Below are 22,431 nucleotides of genomic sequence, written 5' to 3'. Positions count from 1 at the left end.
AAAAAGAAGGGGGACTCAGGGCCTCCTGGTTAGACAATACCCAACAAGGGGAGAACTCCTTGATCTCTGTGCTGAGGATCATCGCAAAATACGAGCGTCTAGGTTCATTTCACTGCTAGTAAAGACGGTTCCTTGGACCAGGAGCTTCGAACCATTTGCTCTGCTGCGCAAGGTTGCTCATGGGTCTGTAAGGCCGGGGAATGCGCGGAGATCTGCCAGCGCCGTATAGAGGTATAGAGTGTATGACTGTAGGGACATGCATCTGCCATGTGGGTCTGTTCGCTTCCCATCTTTGACCTCTCGACACTTCCACTCGGAATGCCACCGTGCAGGGCCGATGGACCGAGTATTGCATCTGTCTGCCGAATGTTTGGGAGGTGGCGTTGCCGACTGGTCCCGTCAGCTCAGCGCCACCGCGGGGCTGAGCTTGGGTGATTGAAGTTCTTGTGGCCTGCAAGAAGAGTCTGATGCCCAGACGTCCTGCTCGATCTCGGCGGTCGACGAGGCAGGCACGTGACACTCATACATTATTCTGTAAACTCCCGTGACCTACTGCCCTTTCGACGCAAGACGAGAATCGATGTTTACAAGGAACACATCATTATATTTGCAAGCGTCTTATTCGGATGAACATACACAATCTGTGCAGAATATACTTGATTGAAAACAAAATTTCAGAGCCTCAGCATTCTATTCATGATTATAGGTGGACGTCGGTAAACAGGCCGCACTATACTTCGTTCCCATTTTAACCCCATATTTCTGGAAACACCCCGGGATCATCGTTTTATTCATACTCTCATGTGCACTGCTGAGTTCTTCCAATCTGATTATATGGTTTCAGCTTTTAATAGATTCACAAAAGCTTTCTCACCAGCACATGCCAAAAAGGGAAAAGCACGAACCCGTTCATCCGACAAGATCCCCTTTGATGCCTTTACGGCTGAGGTTCAAGAATTGCCACGTTGTGTGAGATGGCAGCTGAGACGAGAAGAATGTGGCCAATTTGACCTCGTGCCTCGGGGCCTAGCACCTTGAGATTGTCATCGGTATGAGATGAGATCTCGCACGTGGTAAGGGCACCGATAAAACTTGAGAAGTCATGACAGCCGATCCACTGCTGAGCCACGTTCTCACTGGAATGGAATCCTGGTGGAATGTCCGACGCAGGACCGTGAATGTGTCGTCAAATGGCCGTTGAGAATCAATACCGATCTGATCATTGCGATTCTCACGAAATAAAATTTCGCTTTCGCGAGGGAATCCGAGTTCGGGTTCCGTTAGACTTTCATGCCCCAGAATCGACAATACACGAGCTGATCGACAACGTAGCCTTGCATATGACCAGCGAGTGTGACTGTTTTTGGCCCCATCAAGCCTGAGATTCTGTCCGAATAGGTATATCGATACCTTTGAGAGTCTCAAAAGAATCCCCCAGAAAAATACGACAGATCAGCACGGCTTACGTGGACAAGTCTTGGAAAAACGAGGAAAAAAGAACAAAAAGCAACACGATGTATTATGAACTTGAGTTATCTTCAAAATCGCTGCCTAGAGACTGACTGAAGAATCATTGGACGCTTCAGAATATGCTATTAATCTATAGACCGCCTCGGTTCTAGTTTAGGAAAGTTGGGCAGCGTCGTAGTAGAGGTCAAGCAGGCAACCAGCGGACCACGACTGGGTAGGCGACTTTTGAACAGGGTTAAATGATTAGCATAAGGTCTCTGTACTCGGATGCTCACAGGACTCGTCAGCAACTTACCGAATCTCCACAGTGCTCTCCATTCTTGTTCGTCAACTCAGTAAGTCCCTTCCACGGGCTTTCACGGAGAGCCTTCTTGCATCCGTCAAGTCGGCGAGTGACTTGTTGGAAAGACTCTGTTCGCTCCTCACCCGTCTTACGCCGGAGGAGGTCAAAGTGAAGCAACGCTCGGAGGAAGTATCCTCGTTGCCACACCCACTCAGGACCTTGGTGGTAGTTACGGCCCTTGGATGTAGTAAAGTCGGTTGAATCCTCGGAATTATTGTAGTAAGGGCGGTAGTTGAGATCAGAGGGATCCAGAGTGGCCACGCCGACGGGACCCAAGATAGCCGAGTCTCCGATCGAGAGGGCCTTCAGGGCCTTCTCAGGGGTGAAAAGTTCGGGTGCAACCGTCATGGCAATGGGGAAGTTGCCTCGAAGTTGATAATCCTCAAAAGGCTTGCCAGATCTGTAAAGATCCTTGTAGATTCCACGGCGGTTGACCACATTCGCGTCAACATCATATTGAGCGTCATCTTTGGTGTCGAGTGGCACATAGTAGCAGCGTTCAAAGTTGGCCTTGACCTTTTCAGACCACTCCTTGAAAGTGACCGACTTGCCATTTCCAAGATCAACCCCTGAATGTGGGTACACCTTTAACTCGTGGAGCTTCGAGACCCAGTTGAGAGCGCTGTAAAGAAGACCAGTGATCTCAATGGCGGCTCCATCACGAGGAGTACCGGGAACGCCCTTGCTGCCTGCCTTCTCACTTTCTCCCATCTTGTCTTGCCATGTGCCACAGTTGTCTTGGCTGCCACCAAAGATGATACCGGTTTCCCAATCAACCTTGATGTCGATCTGGAATCCCTCGGGCTTCATTTGCACATCCAGATCGGGGCCCGCGTTATATTCTCGGAAAGACATACCCTCTGCATGTCGCTGGAAGACCTCCTGGATGACCTCCAGAATGGTTGGGGATTGAGAGTACGCGCGTGGGTCATCGAACGGGAACCAGGTATCGTCGTAGGGCAAGAAACGGCGAGGCACCTTTTCCTGCAAAAGGCTCTTGCCATCCGGGGCCATCTGGGTGTAGTCTTGGATAGCTTGCAAGAAGAACCATACCGAGTCACGAGAATTGTATCGGGGCAACTTGCCGCTGCTCAGCAGATTGGGAATCATGCCATGCTTGAGCACGCTCGCAAAGGCAAGAATATGCTCCTTAGCGTCGGCAAAGCGACCGGTGCACAGGAAGAGACCGCGAATGGAAATGAAAACGTCACGACCCCAGCATCGTGCCCAGTCGACAGCGAAATGGGGCAAGCCTGCTGCCAGGCTAGGTACTTGCTTGGTGGGCCAAAGAGAGGCGGAGTTGACGAGGCCGGTTTGCTGCACGCTGACCATAGCTAATTGATGGATAAATTCCTGACCATGACGCACATTGTCGCTGAATTGGTGGATACCTGCCTTCCATGCAGCGTTATAGGCCACTTGCAAGATGATGGCGAAGTACCTAGGAAGCAAGAAGTTGGGCAAGCCACGGACAGCGTCAAACTTCTCACGAAGCCATGCTGCTGGCTTCTGGAGCGCAGAGAAGCTTTCCTTCTGAGCAGTCTTCTCCATCCGCCCGACAACATAGTCCAAAGCCCACTGTCCCTCGCGCAGGTGATCACAAAGCGGATGGCCAAGTTGATTGTACTTGATAATGTCCTCGAGCACACTCCACCAACCCTGAAGACCCGCATAAACCAAAGGTCCGTGCTTGGGAATGTCATAAACGCCGTCCTCGCCATTAGAGAAATCTCTCTCCTCGGCGTCGCAGCGGTACAGGGTAAAGTTCAGATCAACTAGGCTGAGGTTGGCAAACGCCTCATCGGCACCAGCAGAAAGGAAGTTGTCCAGCCCGCTGACATGCTCCGCACCAGGGATCCAGGTCTCAAAGAGCGCAATCGATCCAGGGACAAGACCGTCCAGCACAGATATAGTCACATCTTTCCCGTTGCTGTCAATCTTCGTCGCATCGATGTCGCGGACGCGACCTGGGAGACCCTTGAGATATTTGTCGTCACCGGAAATCTTCGATTTCATGTCATCACTGCTATCAACCTCAAGCACCCAGGATCCAATATGCTTGGCTTGTGTGCCAGTGATGTGAGTCGGGGCCAGAATAGCACCGCTCTCGTGACCAGGGAACGCCGTGTGGGCGATCAGGAAAATACCCTTTCTCGTCTTGGGGTGCACCCGATGAACGGTTATGTACTCGCCGTCGTGGTGGATATGGGTTTCATCGTAACCCTCGACGCCCATCATGGTGTGGAGGTCATTGAGGAGTCGCTTCACGCCGCCGATGCCACCCTCTCCAGCCCCGACCTCCAGCTTCTGATCGCCCGAGAACGGCGAGGTGTACTGACGTTTCTCGTGGACAAGTTCGATGAGCTTCGGGTAAAGCTCGTCGTAGCCCATCACGCTTCCAATGGCTGAGGCACACATTGCGACCAGGGCAGCATTAGGCAAGGTGTCCCTCGCATCTCGCTTCTGAGCAGGTACCTCATTGTCATGGGTACAATCCATGAAAAGAGCCTGCACCGGAGATGGTCGGATGTGTGTAATTTCTTCTGAAGCGACCCCCGATTCCGCGGACGCAATCGCATGGCTGCTGCCAGCGGAAGGTAGATCCACATCGAAACTACCAATGGGTCGCCCACCATGACGGTGAACCAGTCGACTCAGCTCGGCCGTGCTCCAAGCCTGCATAGCCTCACGAATCAAAGCGTTGATTCCGAGACGCTTGACAAAGACGTAGTCAGCCTCTTCAGAGCCGGTGAAGAGCTCGGCAAAGACTGTCAAGTTTGGGCGGATCTCGCGTGCTTTGTCCAATAAGTATTCCGCAACTACCAGTGGGGTAGAATGGCAGTTATCAATCCGGAAACCGCTGAAGTATTTGGCCATCAACTGGGTATATTTGGTCATAAAGTCCCAAAGGAAGGGATTATCCTTGGGCGATTGACCATAGCGAAGCTTCACACAGTCGCCCCACACGATGACTTCGCGACGGAGGTAGGCTTTGGAGTCGGGACCGGCGTTATCGCGCATGGCGTCGGCATTCCAGATCCACCCGTTGTTCACCAGGGCGAGCGCCTTCGGGCTGTGTTTCTTCGTGACGTCATTGAGAGGAAGGCGGGTGAAGTATGTCTCGATCAGAGGGCTTTCCTTAGTGACGGCACCCAACTTGGGGCCGTGGTCGTCGACACGGAGGTACTTGATGCGGTTGAAGAGCTGATCCATGATATCCGCCACATCTTTATCGAACTCTCCGTATAGGGGAAGGTTAACCTCGTCAAGAAGAGCAGTAATCGACGCGTCAGCTACAGATGAATCCTGACTGTAGTCACCGTGCAGTGCCGTCAAGACAGCGGCGCCGAACTTGGCATCCACGGAGCGGCCAAATCTCCCGTACACTTGTTTTGACGCAGGGATACCGTAATTGTGAACTAATTTGGCTTGTTCTTTAAGTGAAAGTTGGCCAAACTTGCTCAGGTCAACCTGCTGGATACTCGCGGGATCCGTTTTCCCGCTCTTCCAGGCATCCAGGATCTTCTTCTTGTCGGCTTCGACATCGATTGCGTAGAATTCCCACAGCCGAATGCCGTCGATGACCTGCTTGCGGAGAACATTCATGACCGCCACCAAGTCCTCAGCGGACTTGAATTCTGTCGGAAGACCCAGGCCCTCCAGGTCCTCACCGAATTTCAACAAGGCAGTGTCCAGCTCCAAAGCAGACTCCAGCCAAGGCGCGGTTTCAACGCTGTAGCCTGCCTCGGGATGTTCTTCCAGCCAGCTGCTGTTGTTGGCGGTATGGTTCCAGACGACATCGGTCAGTGTCAAGAGCCCATATTCTTTCTCCATGCGTGAAACAAGGGATGCAATGTCTTTCTCGCCATTGGGGAAGAACGCAGAGTCAAAGGTCAGTTGGTCAAAGATACTGTATGGGGAGTTGGAGTCACCGCGCTGCATAAGAGGTGTAAAATGGACCATGTTATAGTTGCGTTGACTGATTCCATGCAGATGCTTATCCCAGTCCCCGGGGTAGGCCCCCATGAACTTTGAGATGACGGAGAAAATAGAGAGCGCATTAAGAGGCAGGTGCTTTCCCTGGAGGGTCAATCTTGGTGATACATCAATGTAGTGAACAGGAGTCTGTGTAGGTTCTGGCGTGGGAACGGAGTCTACAGAAAACTCCGGAAGCGGGGTGAAAGTCGTATAGTAGGCATAGGCACCTGCCCTCGAGATCGGAACATCGATCTGGATGTTGCGATTGAAGTCGGGCTTTAAACTACTTCAGTTCAGCCACATGGCCATCTTCGCCGCCGTTGGACGCTTCACAGGAAAGGATTGCGGGTACCTGAATTCGCGGAACGAAGTTCGCTCGAACGCTTTCCCCTCCTCTGGGATGTTGACCCAGAGACTGCCTTGTCGGCAAATTGAACTGGTACCCTCGATGATGAAACGGAGCACGTATCCTTCATCACCAGGAGAGGGCAGATAGATGTATCCGCCGGGGACATCTGGGGAGCCATCGTCCTTCAATGGGAGCAGATAGACCTGACGTGAGGGGCCCATCGTGATCGGCGCACGGTGGAGAGGCGAATGAATTGCGGGGAGGGTCAATTGACAGGCGATCGCGGAAGGCTCTTGCAGACTTCAACAGCTCGACGCCTACAATGTTCTCCGCTGAAAAGCTGCCGACCCTTTTCCAGGCGATTCAAGTGCCTGAGAATTGGCTGTAAGGGAAGGAAAGGGAGGGGGATGGGAAAGAAAGAAAACAAAGCGCGTGGAGGAGAGCAGACCGAAGGCCCCCCCCCACGCCGAAGCTATGGCTGAAAGTGACATCATGCACGGGACTCCGACCACACCTTGGCAGGATATTCTTAGCGCCACGCCTAGACCACGACCGCGCAAAATCAGGATTGGACACACCATTGGATCGGCCCTGAATCGAATGTCATTCTCACCTGTGGAATTGGTGGACCAGAATCGAAAGTCAATTGGTCCCTCGGGGACGGCCCTGGCCGTCGAGGTCTAGGCCACTCTAGAAAAGAGAGATTTTCGGGGAAAATCTACCTGTCAAACTTCTAGCATCAGACAGTTCAGATTGGAACGGTGTACGGTGATGTGCTCCGTGGATGGAGTGTTCAATTCTCATGCATGATGTATATTTACAAATAGTGGAATCTGGACAGATTAAAACAAATATCCAAGCAACCGAATCGTCACGGCCGCAAAAGGACTATAGTCGTGCACTGGCATGTCGGGCGCTATCATGATCTCGTTTGTGTTCACAGCAGAAGTGGCAGTGGAAGTCGGGGCGCGAGATGCAGGGGGCTATAAAGAAAACACATTCGGGGCATTACTGTTAGGGCTACGGGGCGAAAATCGGTGACTTGGACACGGGATGGTGGCTTACGCTCGATGTAGGAAGGAATCTCATCGACCTTCATTTGACCGTTGAGGATGCTGCAACAGGTTAGCCAGAGGTTGGACGCCAGACAAGCGGACGATGACGCAGAACATACGATAGCGGAGGTGAAGAGGGGGAAATCTTCCTCCATGCCTTGTTTTCTTCAGGAAGTTGTTGACCTCAACTGCGGTCAGAGTACCCTGCAGCTTTTGTCGTTGAGTTTCGGACTGCTCGATCTCCTCAATGGGCTGTTTGCGCTCGACGCTGAGCTTGGCGCAACGGAAATGCGACCACCACTGCAACTGGTAATCAGATCCGCGACCCGCACTCTCGTCCGTGAAGGTCCGCTGGTTGATGGTGGCCCCGAAGAAACTTGTCGCCAAACCGCACCATCTCCATGGACCCACACGCATCACACGGCTGCTTTGCGTTGTCACCCCATCCCATCCCCTCGACCCATCCCGCCGCAATCGCCACCACATTCTTCAACGCACCGCTGATGGAAACCCCCGCGACGTCGTTGACGACCCGCACGTGGAAGTACGGCGGTGGAAGAGGGTCTTGAGCACGTCGTGGTTGATCGGTGGGTAGTCGGACGGCAGAGCTTGGAGCTTCACCTTGGACATTTCACCGCTGGTGTCGCGGTGCTGGAATTGCACGAGGTCGACTTGGGAGGATGGGGGAACGCTGAGGAGTCGGCGCTTTCGAGTCCATGTGCGGGGGATCGTAGGCGATGGAGGTCTCGGACCACTTCTCTCGGGCAACCTCGTTGGCGATGTTGGCCGAGAGGGCGCCGCAGTAGATACCGAGGGTCTTGCCGATGGTTTCGGAGAACAGACTAATTCCCTCCTCGTTGACATCGACACCCTTGATGCATGAGATGCCACGCGCGTAGGGCAGAATTTTGCCCTTGATCTGCTGGCAGGTCTTCAGGATGAACTGGTGGGGAGATTGAACACGAGGATGGTGCCATCCTTGACCGCGTCTTCGATCGACGGGTTGGCGTGCAGGTTAGTGGGCAATCGAACCCCTGGAAGGTACTTGACGTTTTCATGGGTGCGGTTGATCACATCGGTCAAGTTCTGAGGACCCGAGAAGTTGGCATCGTAATGCGGCGAGTCCTTGCCAATCTCAACTTTTTCTTCAAACACCCACATTTCCACCTTCTCCTCCAAAGATGTCGGAATTCGCCGCGGCATTTTCAGCGACGATCTTGGCAATTGCAGTTCCCCTACAAGAGTGACAATGTTAGACCAAATGACGACTGCGAGACCGACGCTTTGTCGGGGGACGCCGTGAGTTGAAGGAGGCCAGGAGAAGTGGACTGGACGATTGGGTTGACTGGCAGGGCCTCGCTATAGGTTATGGATATGCCGGAGATGAGATGACTGACCAGTTACCGGAGCCCACCACTGCCACCTTGTGCTTGCGCTGGTACGGGCCGAGAGATCCCATATTGGAAGGTGATACTGAAAAAAATGATCTGCGTACGGCAGGGTGATCGGAGAAGGGAGCGGGTTTAAAACACGCTAGGGAAGCCGACGGGGACAACCGGGAAGGGTTGCTGTTAATCTGGAACCGAGTGGCTCGAGGCGACCGAGGCGACCGAGGCAAAAAGTTCAGAAGAGATTGGCTGGGAAGGCAGATCCGAAAATCAAGATGTTTTGGAACGGACATGCACGTAGAATGGTCGGGTGGTGGTGGGTGGTGGTGGTGGAGGAAATGTAAATATGTATTTGTTCCGAAGCGGCGGTGCAGGCAGGGCTGGTTTGGACGGGAGGAACGTTCAAGGAGGGGAGCTTTGTCGACTAAATGCTGGACTGCGGCACTCTGATGTCAGACCGTGATGGGTAAAGTGATCGTGGATTCTGCAGTGCTTCGAGGCCAACAAAGGGGAGAAAGGGTGGATCTGCTCAAGGAGAGTTACAAGGGTCACGTCACATGGAGGCAAATTTCCACATGAGGAAATTTTATAGAACATGGACAATCATCATTGTGATTTTCCTCTCCTTGTTAGGATGGTCGTGACATTTGACTTTTTTTTTATTCTGATGACAGGAGAAACTCACTCTCGACCTGTCTCTCCTTTTCGAGCGAGAAATGGGTGGGAAGGGCCCAACAAAAGTACATCCTGTGCCACGGGCCGCAGTACATATCATGTGCTTATAGAAGGCTCAAGAATGCCCATCACTGTCCTTGTAGAAACTTCATATCAAGGTATCACATGACGGAAGAATGGCAACACATATCCAAGAGCCATGCATCGTCAAGCTCTTAATTTCTGACTAAAAAAAATTCATTCTTCGGTGCATACAAGGCAATTACGGAGACTGATGGGATGTCGTTGAAGAGGAAGACTGACGCCTTTGCGTTCCTGTGCGTTCCTTGGGGAAACCGAGGGAATTGAGGGAATCGAGTGTCCCAGCTCGGTCATGTGGGGCAGCAGCAGACCAGTCGGTCGAGTCACGAGGAAGGCGGCGAGGCGGCAAGGCGGCAAAAGGCACCGGAACTGGCTGCAAATTTGTGTGCCGGTCTCTCTCACATGCGCCTTTACTGTCTTGGGCTCAGCCGTCTAGTACATCCTTGTCGTGAGCATCAAAAGACGGCCGTGTCATCACGATGAAGACCAAGACTCCCAGAACAGGACCAGTCAAAGCTGGTCCCTTTGGTGATGACTTCCGCACAAGCAAAAAAGATAAGCGCCAGATCAAGCATGCGACGCTGATGTCCAAAATCGCCAAAAACTCCAAGACGCCCAAGACACGTCGCCCCTCCAAGAAGCTGGTCGCCAACCTCGAGTCGCTCGCCGATGCTCTCCCAGAGACTGACCAAGACTCCCACCATGCTGCCAGCCAAGTGAATGTGATCAAGCAAACAACAATCCGCCACAAACCTGGTGCGATGAAGCGTCGGGAAAAACTGGAGAAGATAGAGCGGGACCGATTTGCGAAGAACATGGCTCAGCTAGCCACCATTCAGCCTGCCCCTACAGAGGCTACGTCTGAAACCGCTCCGACCACAAACCGTTGGTCAGCGTTGCGCAACTTTATCTCTCAGACGATGGAACAGCAGCCAGTTTTCAAGACCAACAAATGAGATTCTTTGGCGCTTTCCTCCCTCTCTTCCCTTCACAACTTCGCCTCTGCGGCGATCTTCTATGATACCCATATCGCATTCCACATCCACCGCATGAATTTGTCAGTTGGCCTCAGAAAAAGGAGCTCATCGGCATGTGTGAGGCAGAATCGCACCCGTCTCTGGGCTGGTCAAGAACGAAGATGATTTCTTTGCCAATGACATTTTTTTTTCTTCTACCGAATGGATTTCTGGGGAGCTGCCACTGAAAAGGTGAATGTGCAGTATCGACCACTAGGCTCTCAAGAACATCTGAATGCATCATCCAGTTCCAATTTCGAGTAGGGCGCACAGGCGGGGTTGATGGCTACCCACACCGAGGATCCTGATCATAACGTCTCGCCTCGCATGGCCAATATATGCAGAAGGTCTGCAACCCAGAATGAGATTGTTGCGCTCTGAGTGTTGCAAATGTCAAAAAGTCGGCTTCATTATTCATATCCTGCCTAGACCATGGTTGATGCGGGAAGCTGCCCGTCTGAGTCGACATTGCAGTCTTTATTTACCGGGTAGGCCTGCAGAGATAGGTAGCTTCTCAGATCGATACGCTGAGTAGAATTTGCATCCCTTCAAGTTCATCACAATTGCACCTTGAAAATCAATCACGCTCCGCCGCTTGAGTGGATTACTTCCTACGGCATGAGATGTCAGGCTCGGTGTTAGTGGCGATAAGCGCGGTTGATAACCAATCAACGCCTGAATCCGTTCTGGACCTCCCATTCCATTTTTTCGTACCGCCCACGTGAATGGAGTTAGGCTGGACTGAATAGCGGATTTAGCTCCAATCCCGCCCAGACTGTCAGCAATCGGGACGTGGCTGACGAGGCAAGCCTCAAAACGAATGGGGACCCTAGTAGATGTCAAATCTTTAAGACCGATATTTCCTCTCCAGACAGGATGCACATAAATACAGCGGAGAGCCTGCTTTTTTTTTTAAAAACAAATAGAAAGACCATTTTGTACATCTCCTTCGGAAAACATCGACTTTGCTCCATCATGCATGTGATACTTACTGGTGCCACCGGTCTGGTTGGCTCCGCGGCGCTCGTAGCGCTCAGGGCCAGGACGGACATCTCCAAGATCTCAATTTTGAGCCGTCGGCCAGTCCCGATGCTAGAAGACAATACGGATGACCGCATCCAAGTGATTCTGCATGATTTCAAACGCTATGACTCATCATTAAAAGAGCGCCTATTAGGGGCTCAAGGGTGTGTATGGGCGCTTGGAATTAGTCAAAATGCTGTATCAAAAGAGTATGTCTTCCGACCATGTAGTGGTCGCTCGAGATCGCGAGGGTGCTCAAAGCACCGGCGTGTGGATTACACCTACTGACTCCATTGTCGTGCAGGGAATATGTCCATATCACCAAGGACATGACTCTTGAAGCCGCCGAGGCTTTCCAGCAGCTCAAGTTGCAAGACTCGGACCATTTTCAATTTGTTTTCGTATCCGGAGAGGGTGCTACCAGCGAGCCAGGTCCCTTCACAGCCCTGTTTGGTCGGGTCAAGGGAGAGACGGAATCCGCCTTGGCCGAAATAGAATCTCGAAACCCTCAGTTCAAGACCGTGACCGTTCGTCCTGCTTTCGTCGACCCTAGTGGCCATCAAGCCATTCTCCCCTGGATACCCCAAGGCTCTATCCTCAAGCGCTTCGGAGAGTCTATCATAGGACCTCCGATCAGAGCTTTTTACACAAGAATGCACAGTCCGACTGCGCCATTGGGAGAATTCCTGGCTGGATTGGCCGCCGGCCATTATAATTATCAAACGCTGAGAGGGGAGGGGGTGGAGACACGAGGAGCCAGCTTGATCATCAATAATGCAGGTTTCCGCAGAGTGATGGGGCTAGATGGTCAACGGTGATCGGGCTGGGCGAAGCAATTGTCATTCTTCTCCTCTGGTACAATGATGGACAAGCTCATGCCCCCCCCCCTCTGATTCTATCTCTGTGTGTGTGTCAGGTTGTGGAATCATGCATGGTAAATAGTGCTCCACTGGTGGATTTTAATTAATGATCTGCTAATTCAAGATTTGCTCTCCTCCCCCACCTTGCGCATTCCCTGTATACTTTGGTCTTTTAGCGACCCACGCGACACAAGCCGGCATCATCCCAATCTTCACTACCGACTCCCTTGCGAGCAATGAAAAGTCCCTTGGGATCCCACTTTTGCTTGATGCGATACAGCCGAGGATAATTGGAGCCCCAGAATGCGGCCTGGAAGCCGGGTTCGTATGCGTTGGCCTCGTTCAAGTAGGCGCCCATGTGATTTTCGCCTTCCACGGAGCGGAGGATGGGGATTTCCACTTCGGTCACGTTCTTGATGATGGCCATTTGCTGGGCTGGCGTGGTCTCGGCAGGTTTCCACGACCTTGCGAACAGCATATGCGAAATAGTCCTGCGCCACGCGGGATTGACGGCACTGTCAATCTTCTCCCCGTTCGCAGCAACGGCACCACCAGCAACAACGTGGCCGATGAACTCAGAGCCAGCATCCCACCGGATGCTCCTGAAGGCGTTCGCTAACCGTCGAGGGCCCTCTCGCGTCATCATGAGGCTTTTGGAATAGAGCCGAGATGTGAGCATCGATGTGCGGCCTGTGCTATCAGCCGTTCCACCGATAAGCAAGTTGAAGAGAGCCGAACTGATTGTGGGAAATGCAATTGACTGGTTCACAACCTGGACACCACCCATCTGCTGTAACCTGGCAGCCAGTGGTTGATACAGGGCGTCGATCTCAGCAACACTAGTCTTCTCAGGGAAGAACATGAGCGCAAAGATGGTGGACACGCTCGCAGATGCGCTCACAGGTAAATTCGGAAAGCCAAAGTAATAACCGGAGCCGCCACCATCGTTGAGAGCAGGGAGGGCAGAATGCCATTCAGCGAAGACATCCCAGAAGCGGGATCACCACCTGCAGTGGTCATGTTGAAGTTGTACGCGACAACCGGGGCATCATCGAATGTTCGTACGGTGACGCGAGTGACAACGCCAAAAGTTCCACCACCACCTCCTCTCAAGGCCCAGAAAAGGTCCTGGTTCTGGTACGCATTTGCAGTGACCAGGGATCCCTGTCCCAGAACTGTCAGGTCAAACGGAACTGGAAGAAGGCCTCAACGTCGATTGTATGAATCAGGGAAACTTACGTCGGCCACAACAACCTCAAATTCCAATGCATTATCCGATGCAAGGCCCTTCCACTGCCCAAACGGAGAATGACCACCGCCCTGAATGTAACCCCCGGCTCCACCGACCGTATGGGCTGATCCAGCCATCACGGTCCGATGGTATTTTGCAGCCGCAACGTACATTTCCGGGAGCTGCACGCCAGCACCGATCGTCATGGCTGGCCCTTCGCCTCTTCTTCCGCCTCTGGGGATGAAGTTGTCCAATACCTCGATTTCTTTCATGCTGTGCGTCAGAATTTGGAGCGATTCGGGCGCCGACGAGCGTCCGAGAAAGTCGTGCCCGGTGTTTTTAATGACCAAACGAAGGTTGTGGCGACCGGCGAAACGGACCGCATGCTGGACATCAGCGGCAGTTTGCACGTTGGCAGAGTATAGCGAAATTCGGCCTTGCTGACAGACCGTATCCTGCGCAGACTCGATATAACACGACTGGTCTCGCTCCGGCCATGCTTCCCAGTTCTCCCACTGCGTGGCACCGGGCTGGGAGGAGCGCCAGGCGGAGTTGGACCACGAAGTCTTGACCATTTGACATGCTTGCGCGTCATAGTCCGGCGAGTGACATACTGAAGCGGCGGGTCGGACTGCAGCCAAGTTTCCATGAAGGGTCTGATTCAGTCCGGCCCATTCCTTGGAGGTTGGCCAGCAGTTGTCACTGGGTCGACAACGACATTTGGTTTGGTGCGGGGACCCAGTGACTGAACTGACCAGCAGGGGGAGTAAAAGGAAGCCGATCATGGTCGATTGCTTGTCCGCGATGGTGTGAGATTTGGTATAAGGTTGCTTCCTAGTCACTGGCGACCACGCCCTGTCTTTTTATATCGTGCCCATCCGTATGACTCCCGTAATCTTCCTCGGTTGCCTCCAGGAAACCAGCCCATTCCTAATCAGTGTCAAGTCAGTCTCGCGTCGGTCTTTCAGACATGGGCGAGACAGCGCGACGGGGAGGGGAGGGTCGCGGCTGATGAATCTGGGCTAGTGTGCTCAGTGTCCACCAGATTCTCATGAACGGCGTTGACCTAGGCCAGCGTTAAAGTATGCTTACGGTCTGGAAAGGGTAGGTTCAGCACAACCCAGTGGTTGTCTAGACCAGCCACTATCTGACTAACCAATCATCAAAAGTGTTTCTTACCCCTATCCGGGACAGAGCAAAAGCTGAGATGAAGATGAGAAGATGGAGACATGATTTCTTTGTGTCCCGACTCGAGAGTGAACTGGATGGTCCAAGATCGGGTTGCCATCCCCCACTCGCTCTGCATTAGGGCCACTGATACCAGGATCTGGCCCTTCCATCCAGATTTCTGAGTTTCTGAGTGGATCGCGGAGTCTACTGGACTGTAGTCAGAAAAGAGTTCATCCCTTTGGGTGAATTGCCAAGGAACTGCTATCCAAGATCACACCACCTCATTGACCAATCTCTCCTTGACCCCCCCCACTCGTGCTTCCATCTAGTGGTTCAGCATGACTGCTTCGGCTGATCGATGGCGATAGCTCAACGCGTTTCCCCAGTCGGTCACCCACTGAACATTGTAGAGCGATGTGTTTCATGACACTGTGCCTAGAGGAGCCTACTTTGAAAACTTGAAAATTGCCACCAAATAGTGACTCTCCTGTCTTTGACCGATTTTGTGGAGTCACGGCGGTCACTCTTGTTTATCCCCCCCTGATCCTCAATGAATGCTTTATCTACTCACAGTTGTATGAGGACTCCCCTCTCACTGGCGGGGCAGAGTCTCAGTTCGATGAGCTAAGAGCTCCCATCTATATCGATATGGAGGAACTCTCACGAGAATGTCTGACATGGAAATGATCAAATGGCGCCGGGCGGATCCACCCCCATTTTGCCGTCTCTCGCGCTGCGGGGAAAGCTCCGTATCTGATTCATCCCCTCCGCACCTTCTCCTCATCACATCTCTCTCTCTCTCCTTCACTCGGTTCCTCCTCAGCTGGCGCTGTTTCTGCGCCATGCAGCGACGGCCTCTTCAGCGTCAGTTCCTCGTATCTTGGGCGCGTCATGAGGCTGTCCGACCGGTTCGTCATGGCCGATGTCGGCTGAGCCCAGCGTCCATACATTATTCACGCACGCTCTCCAGCACCTCCTCCACCTTCCCAACCTTATCTCAATTTCATCGTTCCGATTTCACCACACAGCCTTTTACGGGCAGCTATGAGACCGGGCTGCCGACTACGGGTCCTCTGGGATCTACGCCAGCCTTTGGCGTCCCGCGCATCACTCCGAAAGTGCTCAAGCAGTATCTAGACCAATATGTTGTCGGTCAAGATCGCGCGAAGAAGATTCTCAGTGTAGCGGTTTTCAACCACTATCAGAGAGTACAGGAGATTCAGCGCCGAGAATTGGAGGCGGAAGAGCTACTGGCCAAACGGCAACGGAGAGAGGCACTGGAGGGCCATCCCTTGGAAGGTACGTCACAACGCCGACATTCTCCTGTTTGATAACAGAAGAGAGCTTTTGGGACGGAGAGGATGAGACTGATTAATTTGCGAGCGTGAAAGATGAGTTTCCTGGCCAGCAACGGACTGTCGGTCTCGCCAACAGCCAGAAAGCACGCCCCAGCAGCTTGGTGGAAGAGGCCACCCTGGTCGACACCTCTCCACTACAACTGGACAAGTCTAATATTCTCCTTCTGGGACCCTCGGGAGTAGGCAAGACACTCATGGCGAAGACACTCGCCCGCGTGCTATCCGTGCCTTTCAGCATCTCAGACTGTACTCCATTCACACAGGCGGGATACATTGGCGAGGATGCCGAAACGTGCGTGCACCGACTCCTGGCCGCAGCAAACTATGATGTGGAACAAGCCGAGAGAGGCATCATTGTGCTCGATGAGGTAGACAAAATTGCGGCAACCAAAGTAAGCCATGGCAAAGATGTGGGCGGAGAGGGCGTCCAGCAGGCTCTCCTCAAAATCATCGAGGGCACAACTGTACAGGTCCAGGCAAAGCCGGAGAAAAACCCACGTTCAAGCAGCCCTCCCAACTCTTATCCATCAAATAGCCCGCTGGGCACGACGCCGTTCCAGCCGCATAACCCCACTCCCGCGGCCAAGGGCGAGGTCTATAATGTGCGAACTGACAATATCCTCTTCATATTTTCTGGCGCGTTCGTCGGACTTCACAAGGTAGTGATGGATCGAATCTCACGGGGGTCCATAGGATTTGGTCAGCCAGTGCGCGGGTCATCACTATCCACTGGACTTCCGGGGACATCGAGCGCAACACCCGATGAGCCTCAACCCATTCTCCCGGGGTCCGAGGAAGAGGCATTGTACAAAAGACACCTGCCCTTTTACACCTCCGCCTCATCAAATGCACCTGGTAGTGAGCCCACATATTTCAACCCTCTTGACCTCCTTACGCCCGCAGACCTACAGAGCTACGGATTCATCCCAGAGCTCATTGGTAGGATCCCTGTCAACGCGGCCCTTTCGACACTGACCCAACCTCTACTACTACGAATTCTTACGGAGCCTCGGAACTCTCTCATAGCGCAATATACAACCCTCTTTTCTTTATCGGGTATCGAGCTGCGATTCACAACGCCAGCGCTGCATAGAATCGCGGCCAACGCCTTCAAAATGGGCACCGGGGCGCGTGCGCTTCGAACGGAGATGGAAACCATCCTAAGCGATGCGATGTTTGAGGCGCCCGGCTCCAGCGTCAAATTCGTTCTCGTGACCGAGGCAGTGGCTGACCGCAAAGAGCAACCAGTCTATCTGGCTCGCGGACAAGGTGGCAGGTTCCACGCTATGATTTCGGCCGAGGAAAGCGAGTGGGAAGAAAAAACGAGCCGTGTGAAGAAGAAAGAGAAAAAGGTCAAGGGTTCAACAGGAGGCGACGACGACCACCACGCTGCCAACTTTCAGGAATATCGGAAGCGGGCAATAGGATAACTTTTAGGCTTTTGTTTACGTCAAGGGTAACGAAGATCACATTGATACCACCTCACGAGCATCACGGATCAAGTAAATGGAAATTCTCGGCAGCATGAGCTTTACAATCCCAGGCCCTTGTTGAAACTTATCTGAACGCGTGAGACGAGTCGTAAAATCCTCGGTACCTACCGGAGGGCTGGAATAGATCGGTGATTCAATCACTGAGAGACAAGCCGATTTTGAGGGTTCCCGATGCCCTTCCAAGTGCGCCAAGGGATGTAGATTGTACCCAAAGTGAGCTATTTGGCCACTGAGATCGTAAAAATGGGATATTTTGTCAACTCAAAATTGTTCTTGATATGGAAGTCAACTTGATCGTAAGGTTGAGGAATAGGCAAGGAAGCATGGATAAATCAGGGGGGATGAGGACGAATCAGCCACCTCATGTAGACCGAGTCTGTCCACTTGCGTGGGCTATTATGTAGAAAAAGGTTGTCACTGGAAGTCAATTGCAGGGTGACAGCTTTTTGAATATCCGTAAATATCATCTATCTGATATTAAATTGATTAAATATAGTTGTACACGCCACTTTCCCAAGGTTGCATGTGAGTGATTTATGAAACTCGAGCTGATGCAGCTCTTTGGACACAGAGGTAAGAGTGGTGGGAATAAGAAATCGTGAATAAAAGTGTCACAACCGTCTCAGGACCGTTGTGCCAGGATTCTGATTAGTGATTCAAGGGACTCTAGGTCCGGCTGACACAATTGATGATAAGTATTTGGAGATCGTTCACACGCGGGAAATTCACGATTCAAAGGGTTGTTGCTTCAAGTGACAAGAAACGCAAAGGAAGTCCTCAACGGTATGGAGTACTGTGGCCCTGACCGTTCTGTGGTGGTGGTGGTCTCCACACGCCTGAATTTGTGTGTGTGCTAGTTGAAGCGTCCGGTCGTGACTCTCGTGGGGTCAGGATACCGGCTGTGTGCGGTGTCTGAGGCGTGTGACTGGGTGAAGACATGTCCCCCGAGGATCGACCAGTGGCCATGGTCAAGTGCGACGACCTACCGGATTTGCTGGACTTGATCATCTGATTCCGGAGCCGTTCCACCTCATCGTCCACATTGGGCACCTTGTATTTTTCCAGGAAGGACTCGACGCTAAAAACGTTGATGTGGCCCCAGCAGCCCCACCGCTTGATGAGAGCTTCGCTCTTACAGTTGGTGATCACGTAGGCCTTGCGGAAACGTGCGGCATTTTCAAGGGCCCAGCCAGCAAAGTATTCAGCGAGATGGTCTGCTTTGCGTTGGGCGGGAGAGAGATCACGGGGCGAATCCGATGACGCTCGGCGCAAAGGATCTCCATATCCGACGACCGGTAGAGAAAGAATATTGTTCGAGGCGCCGTTGAGGTTCTTGGGATCGAGACTGTCGGCTCGGAAGAATTGCTCGTCGACAGTGCAGGATGTCTTGATAACATACTCGAGGATCTCCAAACTAGAAATAAACGGTCAGTTCGAACAAGGAAAGATGGTGTTTCAGCACGCAAAAGAGATCAATCTCTTACAGTCTCAATTCGTCTGGCGACCGATGAGGGTCGTCGGTCATCTGCTCGAGGCTTTCCATCAAATTTGGCCAACACGCAACCTTCCATAATCCAGGGTCTTTTCTCTGGAAGTGTTGAAACGCCTTGAAGACCACGATCGCGCTCTTTAAGTCATCCAGGATATCTTCTGTAAGCAGGTACACACCGCCTCGAATGAAAATACGCTGGAAGAAGGTGCCTGGCGGACGAGATCGTTGATCGGGATGGTCAAGCGGCCTCGACATGCGGTAAGACCAAAAAGCGATGGATGGGATCGACTGAACATTCCGGATGTGAGGCCTGAGCGTATGAAATTTGCCAAAAGATTCATGAAACTTCGCACGGTTAGTGGACGTGAATAGGTCGTTTTCATGGTGCCTCCCCCCCACCCCCCCCCCCCCCCCCCTTGTCGGGAATACGTACTAGAACCACGCCACATTTGGTGTTTTTGACGAATTTCGCCCAATCACCCCATACCATAGAGCCGTTCATCTCGAGCAATCCCTTGAGAAGCAGATGATCTTTTTTATCCACTTCATTTTTCGGCATATGCAAATAGAATATGTCCGCCGGTGACCCATCGTGTTTTTCGTTGACCCGAGATAGCTCTTTGAAGCTTATCTTAAGATCCCGCTCAAAGTAAGCGCTCAGTATGGCTTTCGAATCTGATGACTGTGGCGCAGAGGCCGCTGGATGAACCATTGCCAGGAGCGTGGGGGAAATACCAGGCTTGGTCATTACCGTGGAGTGGGTAGTGATTCCCATCTGAACGTCTCCGGCATTTTGGTTCTCGCCTTGCCCTATCGTGGCCCCGGCGCCTGCAGAATGCGCCGATGGTGCCTCCACCGGTAGGTGCTGTGTCCGCACGGACAGTGATGATAATCGTTTGAGACGGGGATCTGCAGAGACATTCACAGAGCGCGTAGGCGCAATGGGCTCTATAATTTGACATTGTGCCGCCAGCTGCCCGTCGAGTGGGCGACTCATAGTAGAGGCTTCCATGGGACTCTGCAAAGGAGAATGAAGCGAAGTTTGATTGTGAGAATGCTCCCTTTTTTTGCTGATATTGCTTTCTGTCACAGTACGCTGGGCAATAGCAGTAGATGAGGGGCCCAGCCCGACCACTGCTGAACTCGATTTGTTGTATGGGACGATAGTCTTCTCCAGAGGCGGTTGTAGAGCTGGCTGTTTCGTCTCCCTCAGAGGAACACTTTTCAAGGCCTCAATGGGTGGCAATGGTGTCCGCACCGCCAGATGAATAGGGACCCCAGGATCGATTTCAGGATATCCTCGGTCAAGTTGCTTAAAATCTGGCAACTTCGGTGAATATGCAATCCATGCATACCCATTCAGACCTGGCGGATAATATATGCCCACCACTTTTTCGTGAAGAAGAAGTTCGGACATGTGAAAAATTTCAGGATTACTATCGGTAAATCCTTCCATCCAGCAGGTACGTATGACTCTGTTGGAACCTCCAGCATCGCTCTCCACCTTACAGAGAGTCTCATATTGATCGCGTGTGCAGAGATCCCTAAACCACATTTCAAGCTTCTTGCTTCGACCCCTTGCATCCTTTGCCACTAGCAACTCGGCCCTTTCTTCTGACGTGAGGCCGCAAAGCCGAACAGGCCCTATGAAATGCCTCTCTGGACCAAAGTAAATGTGAGCCAGAATCTCACCCGGGTTGGCGAAATACGTTGAATGGAAAAACCGCGCACCCAGGCCAGGCTTGCCTACAGGCATTCGGCCGATCTGGGCTTTGACTGACATGTCAGGCTGCTGATCCCTCGAAGAGTCGGGCGCGGATGTATGCGTTTGCGCGGCGCTCTCCGAGGTTGGGCTTTCCCGCTCAGGGCCCGACTCATTTTGCGAAGAAGGAAGGACGGATAGTGAAGAGGGTGTTGACAGAGACCTGACTGGGGAAGAACCTTTGGGACGGGTCACGGTGACGAATGGACAGCCATTAGTAGATGGCCGGAAGCTATCATAGACCCGCCTCGATTCTGGAGAGTGACGACGAGTCATTGGCGATCTTTGACGACGCGTGGGAGATCGCGAACGCGGGACTGGGGAGCGAGATCGCAAACGAGGACTTGATGGGGAAGACCTCGGACGGGACTCAGGTGACTTTCTGCGGTAAGTAGACCGTTGGGATGGGCTTCGCCGGGATTCGCTAGGCTTGTACGTATCCCCCCGGAACGGCCTGGCCCCGGAGTTGGAAGGCCCTGGAGGCTGTTTGGTAGTATTAGAGGAAGTTTCAGGGGTTTGCAAGGAGGACGAGCGAGCCAGTGGTGGGACGGTAGGCGAAGCCTTCGTGACGCCTTGGGAACCTCGTCGAGACAAATTCGAAGTAGTCATTTTAGCAAAAGGCACGGGCACCCCCGCAGCTGTGCGAGCGGGAAATTCAGACGGTTTCTTCAGATTCACTTGACTGATATCCGGCCCACGAGAGCCCGACTTATTCGAGGCAAAAGCTGCGTAGAGGGGACCTAACGCGGGCTCCGTGGGAGTTGATTTGGCGGACACTGAAGTCGCTTTCCGAATTGAGGAAGACGCTTGCACGGTCGTGACTGCCGTGTTCGTGCGGAACTCTGGGCTGTCAGGCCGTTTATGATGATCGGTAGTCTCTTGCACAAGATTTCCAGTGCCCGAAGATGGGCGAGACAGGAGGGTATTGTCAGGCTTGGTGGCACCTTGCGATCCTAGTGAAGGGTTGCTAGACTTTGACGTGACATGGACTGCTGGTGACGAAGCGGTGGTGTCCGCCGACTTGGACAGAGCAGGGGCTGTAGTCAACTGGGAAGGCTGTTGGCTCTCAGAAATCTGGGATTGAATTACTGCGCCACCAGGGCCCGCAGGCACAAAAAGGGTCGAGGCGTCTGAACCTGCTCGTGGACGAGATTTGTGGACGGACGCGGGTAGTTTGATCAACGGCACATCCGGAGAAGATTCACGAGATACTTCGCGCAAAGGTACATCGGGGGAGGAGTCGCGCGACTCGGCGCTAGCGTGAGCTTGTGACTTGGACTGTGAGCTTCGGCTCTTTTGAGCCGCTTTCGCGCGTGCTGCTCGTTTCTGCCGGCGAGCCTCTTTGCGTCGCTCAGTCTCTCGCTCATGATCGTCCATTGCTTTCTCCCAGGCGGCGATATCGAAGGGAGATTCGGCCCCAGCCTTGATTCTCCGGCACTTGGCCTGGTAGGCTTTCAGCACTTCTTGCATGGAAAGAAAACACTCAGGTGGTTCCCATGAGGCTCGTTGAATGGAATACCCTTCCCATTTCAGCAAATACTCTTTTTCGCCGTCAACACCCATGCGCTCTGCCAGAACTTCTTCCACCTCGTACTCTGATTTGGTTTCACTTGGGGCTGTCGATGCCAGGGAATCCACATCCGAGAGATCCCCGGCGTCCTTCATTTCTAAGTCTCCATCCATGGTG

The 22,431-nt window shown here is 52.8% G+C and overlaps 8 protein-coding genes across 8 annotated transcripts; 4 read left to right on the top strand and 4 right to left on the bottom strand.

Annotated features, from left to right (window-relative positions):
- Window positions 1-1,623: 1,623 nt before the first annotated feature.
- Window positions 1,624-6,361, bottom strand: POX_b03390 (Glycogen debranching enzyme; the record flags this gene model as incomplete). The annotated part of the gene is made up of 3 exons (XM_050112287.1): window positions 1,624-1,692; window positions 1,766-6,074; window positions 6,144-6,361. 3 exons carry the CDS (start codon window positions 6,359-6,361, stop codon window positions 1,624-1,626), a joined length of 4,596 nt encoding a protein of 1,531 aa, XP_049972633.1.
- Window positions 6,362-6,462: 101 nt separating this feature from the next.
- POX_b03389 (uncharacterized protein) lies at window positions 6,463-6,824 on the top strand (the record flags this gene model as incomplete). The annotated part of the gene is made up of 2 exons (XM_050112286.1): window positions 6,463-6,524; window positions 6,587-6,824. 2 exons carry the CDS (start codon window positions 6,463-6,465, stop codon window positions 6,822-6,824), a joined length of 300 nt encoding a protein of 99 aa, XP_049972632.1.
- Window positions 6,825-7,225: 401 nt separating this feature from the next.
- Window positions 7,226-8,654, bottom strand: POX_b03388 (Glycerol-3-phosphate dehydrogenase; the record flags this gene model as incomplete). The annotated part of the gene is made up of 5 exons (XM_050112285.1): window positions 7,226-7,571; window positions 7,618-7,816; window positions 7,868-8,114; window positions 8,159-8,540; window positions 8,593-8,654. The coding sequence occupies 5 exons, from the start codon at window positions 8,652-8,654 to the stop codon at window positions 7,226-7,228; spliced, it is 1,236 nt and encodes a 411-aa protein (XP_049972631.1).
- Window positions 8,655-9,818: 1,164 nt separating this feature from the next.
- POX_b03387 (uncharacterized protein) lies at window positions 9,819-10,295 on the top strand (the record flags this gene model as incomplete). The annotated part of the gene is made up of 1 exon (XM_050112284.1): window positions 9,819-10,295. The coding sequence occupies one exon, from the start codon at window positions 9,819-9,821 to the stop codon at window positions 10,293-10,295; it is 477 nt and encodes a 158-aa protein (XP_049972630.1).
- A 1,035-nt stretch (window positions 10,296-11,330) lies between these two features.
- On the top strand, window positions 11,331-12,196 carry POX_b03386 (Botcinic acid biosynthesis cluster B protein 16; the record flags this gene model as incomplete). The annotated part of the gene is made up of 2 exons (XM_050112283.1): window positions 11,331-11,542; window positions 11,683-12,196. The coding sequence occupies 2 exons, from the start codon at window positions 11,331-11,333 to the stop codon at window positions 12,194-12,196; spliced, it is 726 nt and encodes a 241-aa protein (XP_049972629.1).
- Window positions 12,197-12,410: 214 nt separating this feature from the next.
- On the bottom strand, window positions 12,411-14,254 carry POX_b03385 (putative FAD-linked oxidoreductase; the record flags this gene model as incomplete). Its single annotated transcript, XM_050112282.1, has 3 exons — window positions 12,411-13,077; window positions 13,140-13,402; window positions 13,478-14,254. The coding sequence occupies 3 exons, from the start codon at window positions 14,252-14,254 to the stop codon at window positions 12,411-12,413; spliced, it is 1,707 nt and encodes a 568-aa protein (XP_049972628.1).
- Window positions 14,255-15,307: 1,053 nt separating this feature from the next.
- Window positions 15,308-17,427, top strand: POX_b03384 (ATP-dependent Clp protease ATP-binding subunit clpX-like; the record flags this gene model as incomplete). Its single annotated transcript, XM_050112281.1, has 2 exons — window positions 15,308-15,938; window positions 16,031-17,427. The coding sequence occupies 2 exons, from the start codon at window positions 15,308-15,310 to the stop codon at window positions 17,425-17,427; spliced, it is 2,028 nt and encodes a 675-aa protein (XP_049972627.1).
- An 840-nt stretch (window positions 17,428-18,267) lies between these two features.
- On the bottom strand, window positions 18,268-22,427 carry POX_b03383 (uncharacterized protein; the record flags this gene model as incomplete). Its single annotated transcript, XM_050112280.1, has 3 exons — window positions 18,268-18,904; window positions 18,975-19,327; window positions 19,416-22,427. The coding sequence occupies 3 exons, from the start codon at window positions 22,425-22,427 to the stop codon at window positions 18,268-18,270; spliced, it is 4,002 nt and encodes a 1,333-aa protein (XP_049972626.1).
- Between the last annotated feature and the right edge of the window lie 4 nt (window positions 22,428-22,431).

Source organism: Penicillium oxalicum, chromosome II, assembly GCF_001723175.1.
Source record: "Penicillium oxalicum strain HP7-1 chromosome II, whole genome shotgun sequence".
Lineage (NCBI taxonomy): Eukaryota > Fungi > Ascomycota > Eurotiomycetes > Eurotiales > Aspergillaceae > Penicillium > Penicillium oxalicum.
This window is presented reverse-complemented; position numbering and strand designations above follow the sequence as displayed.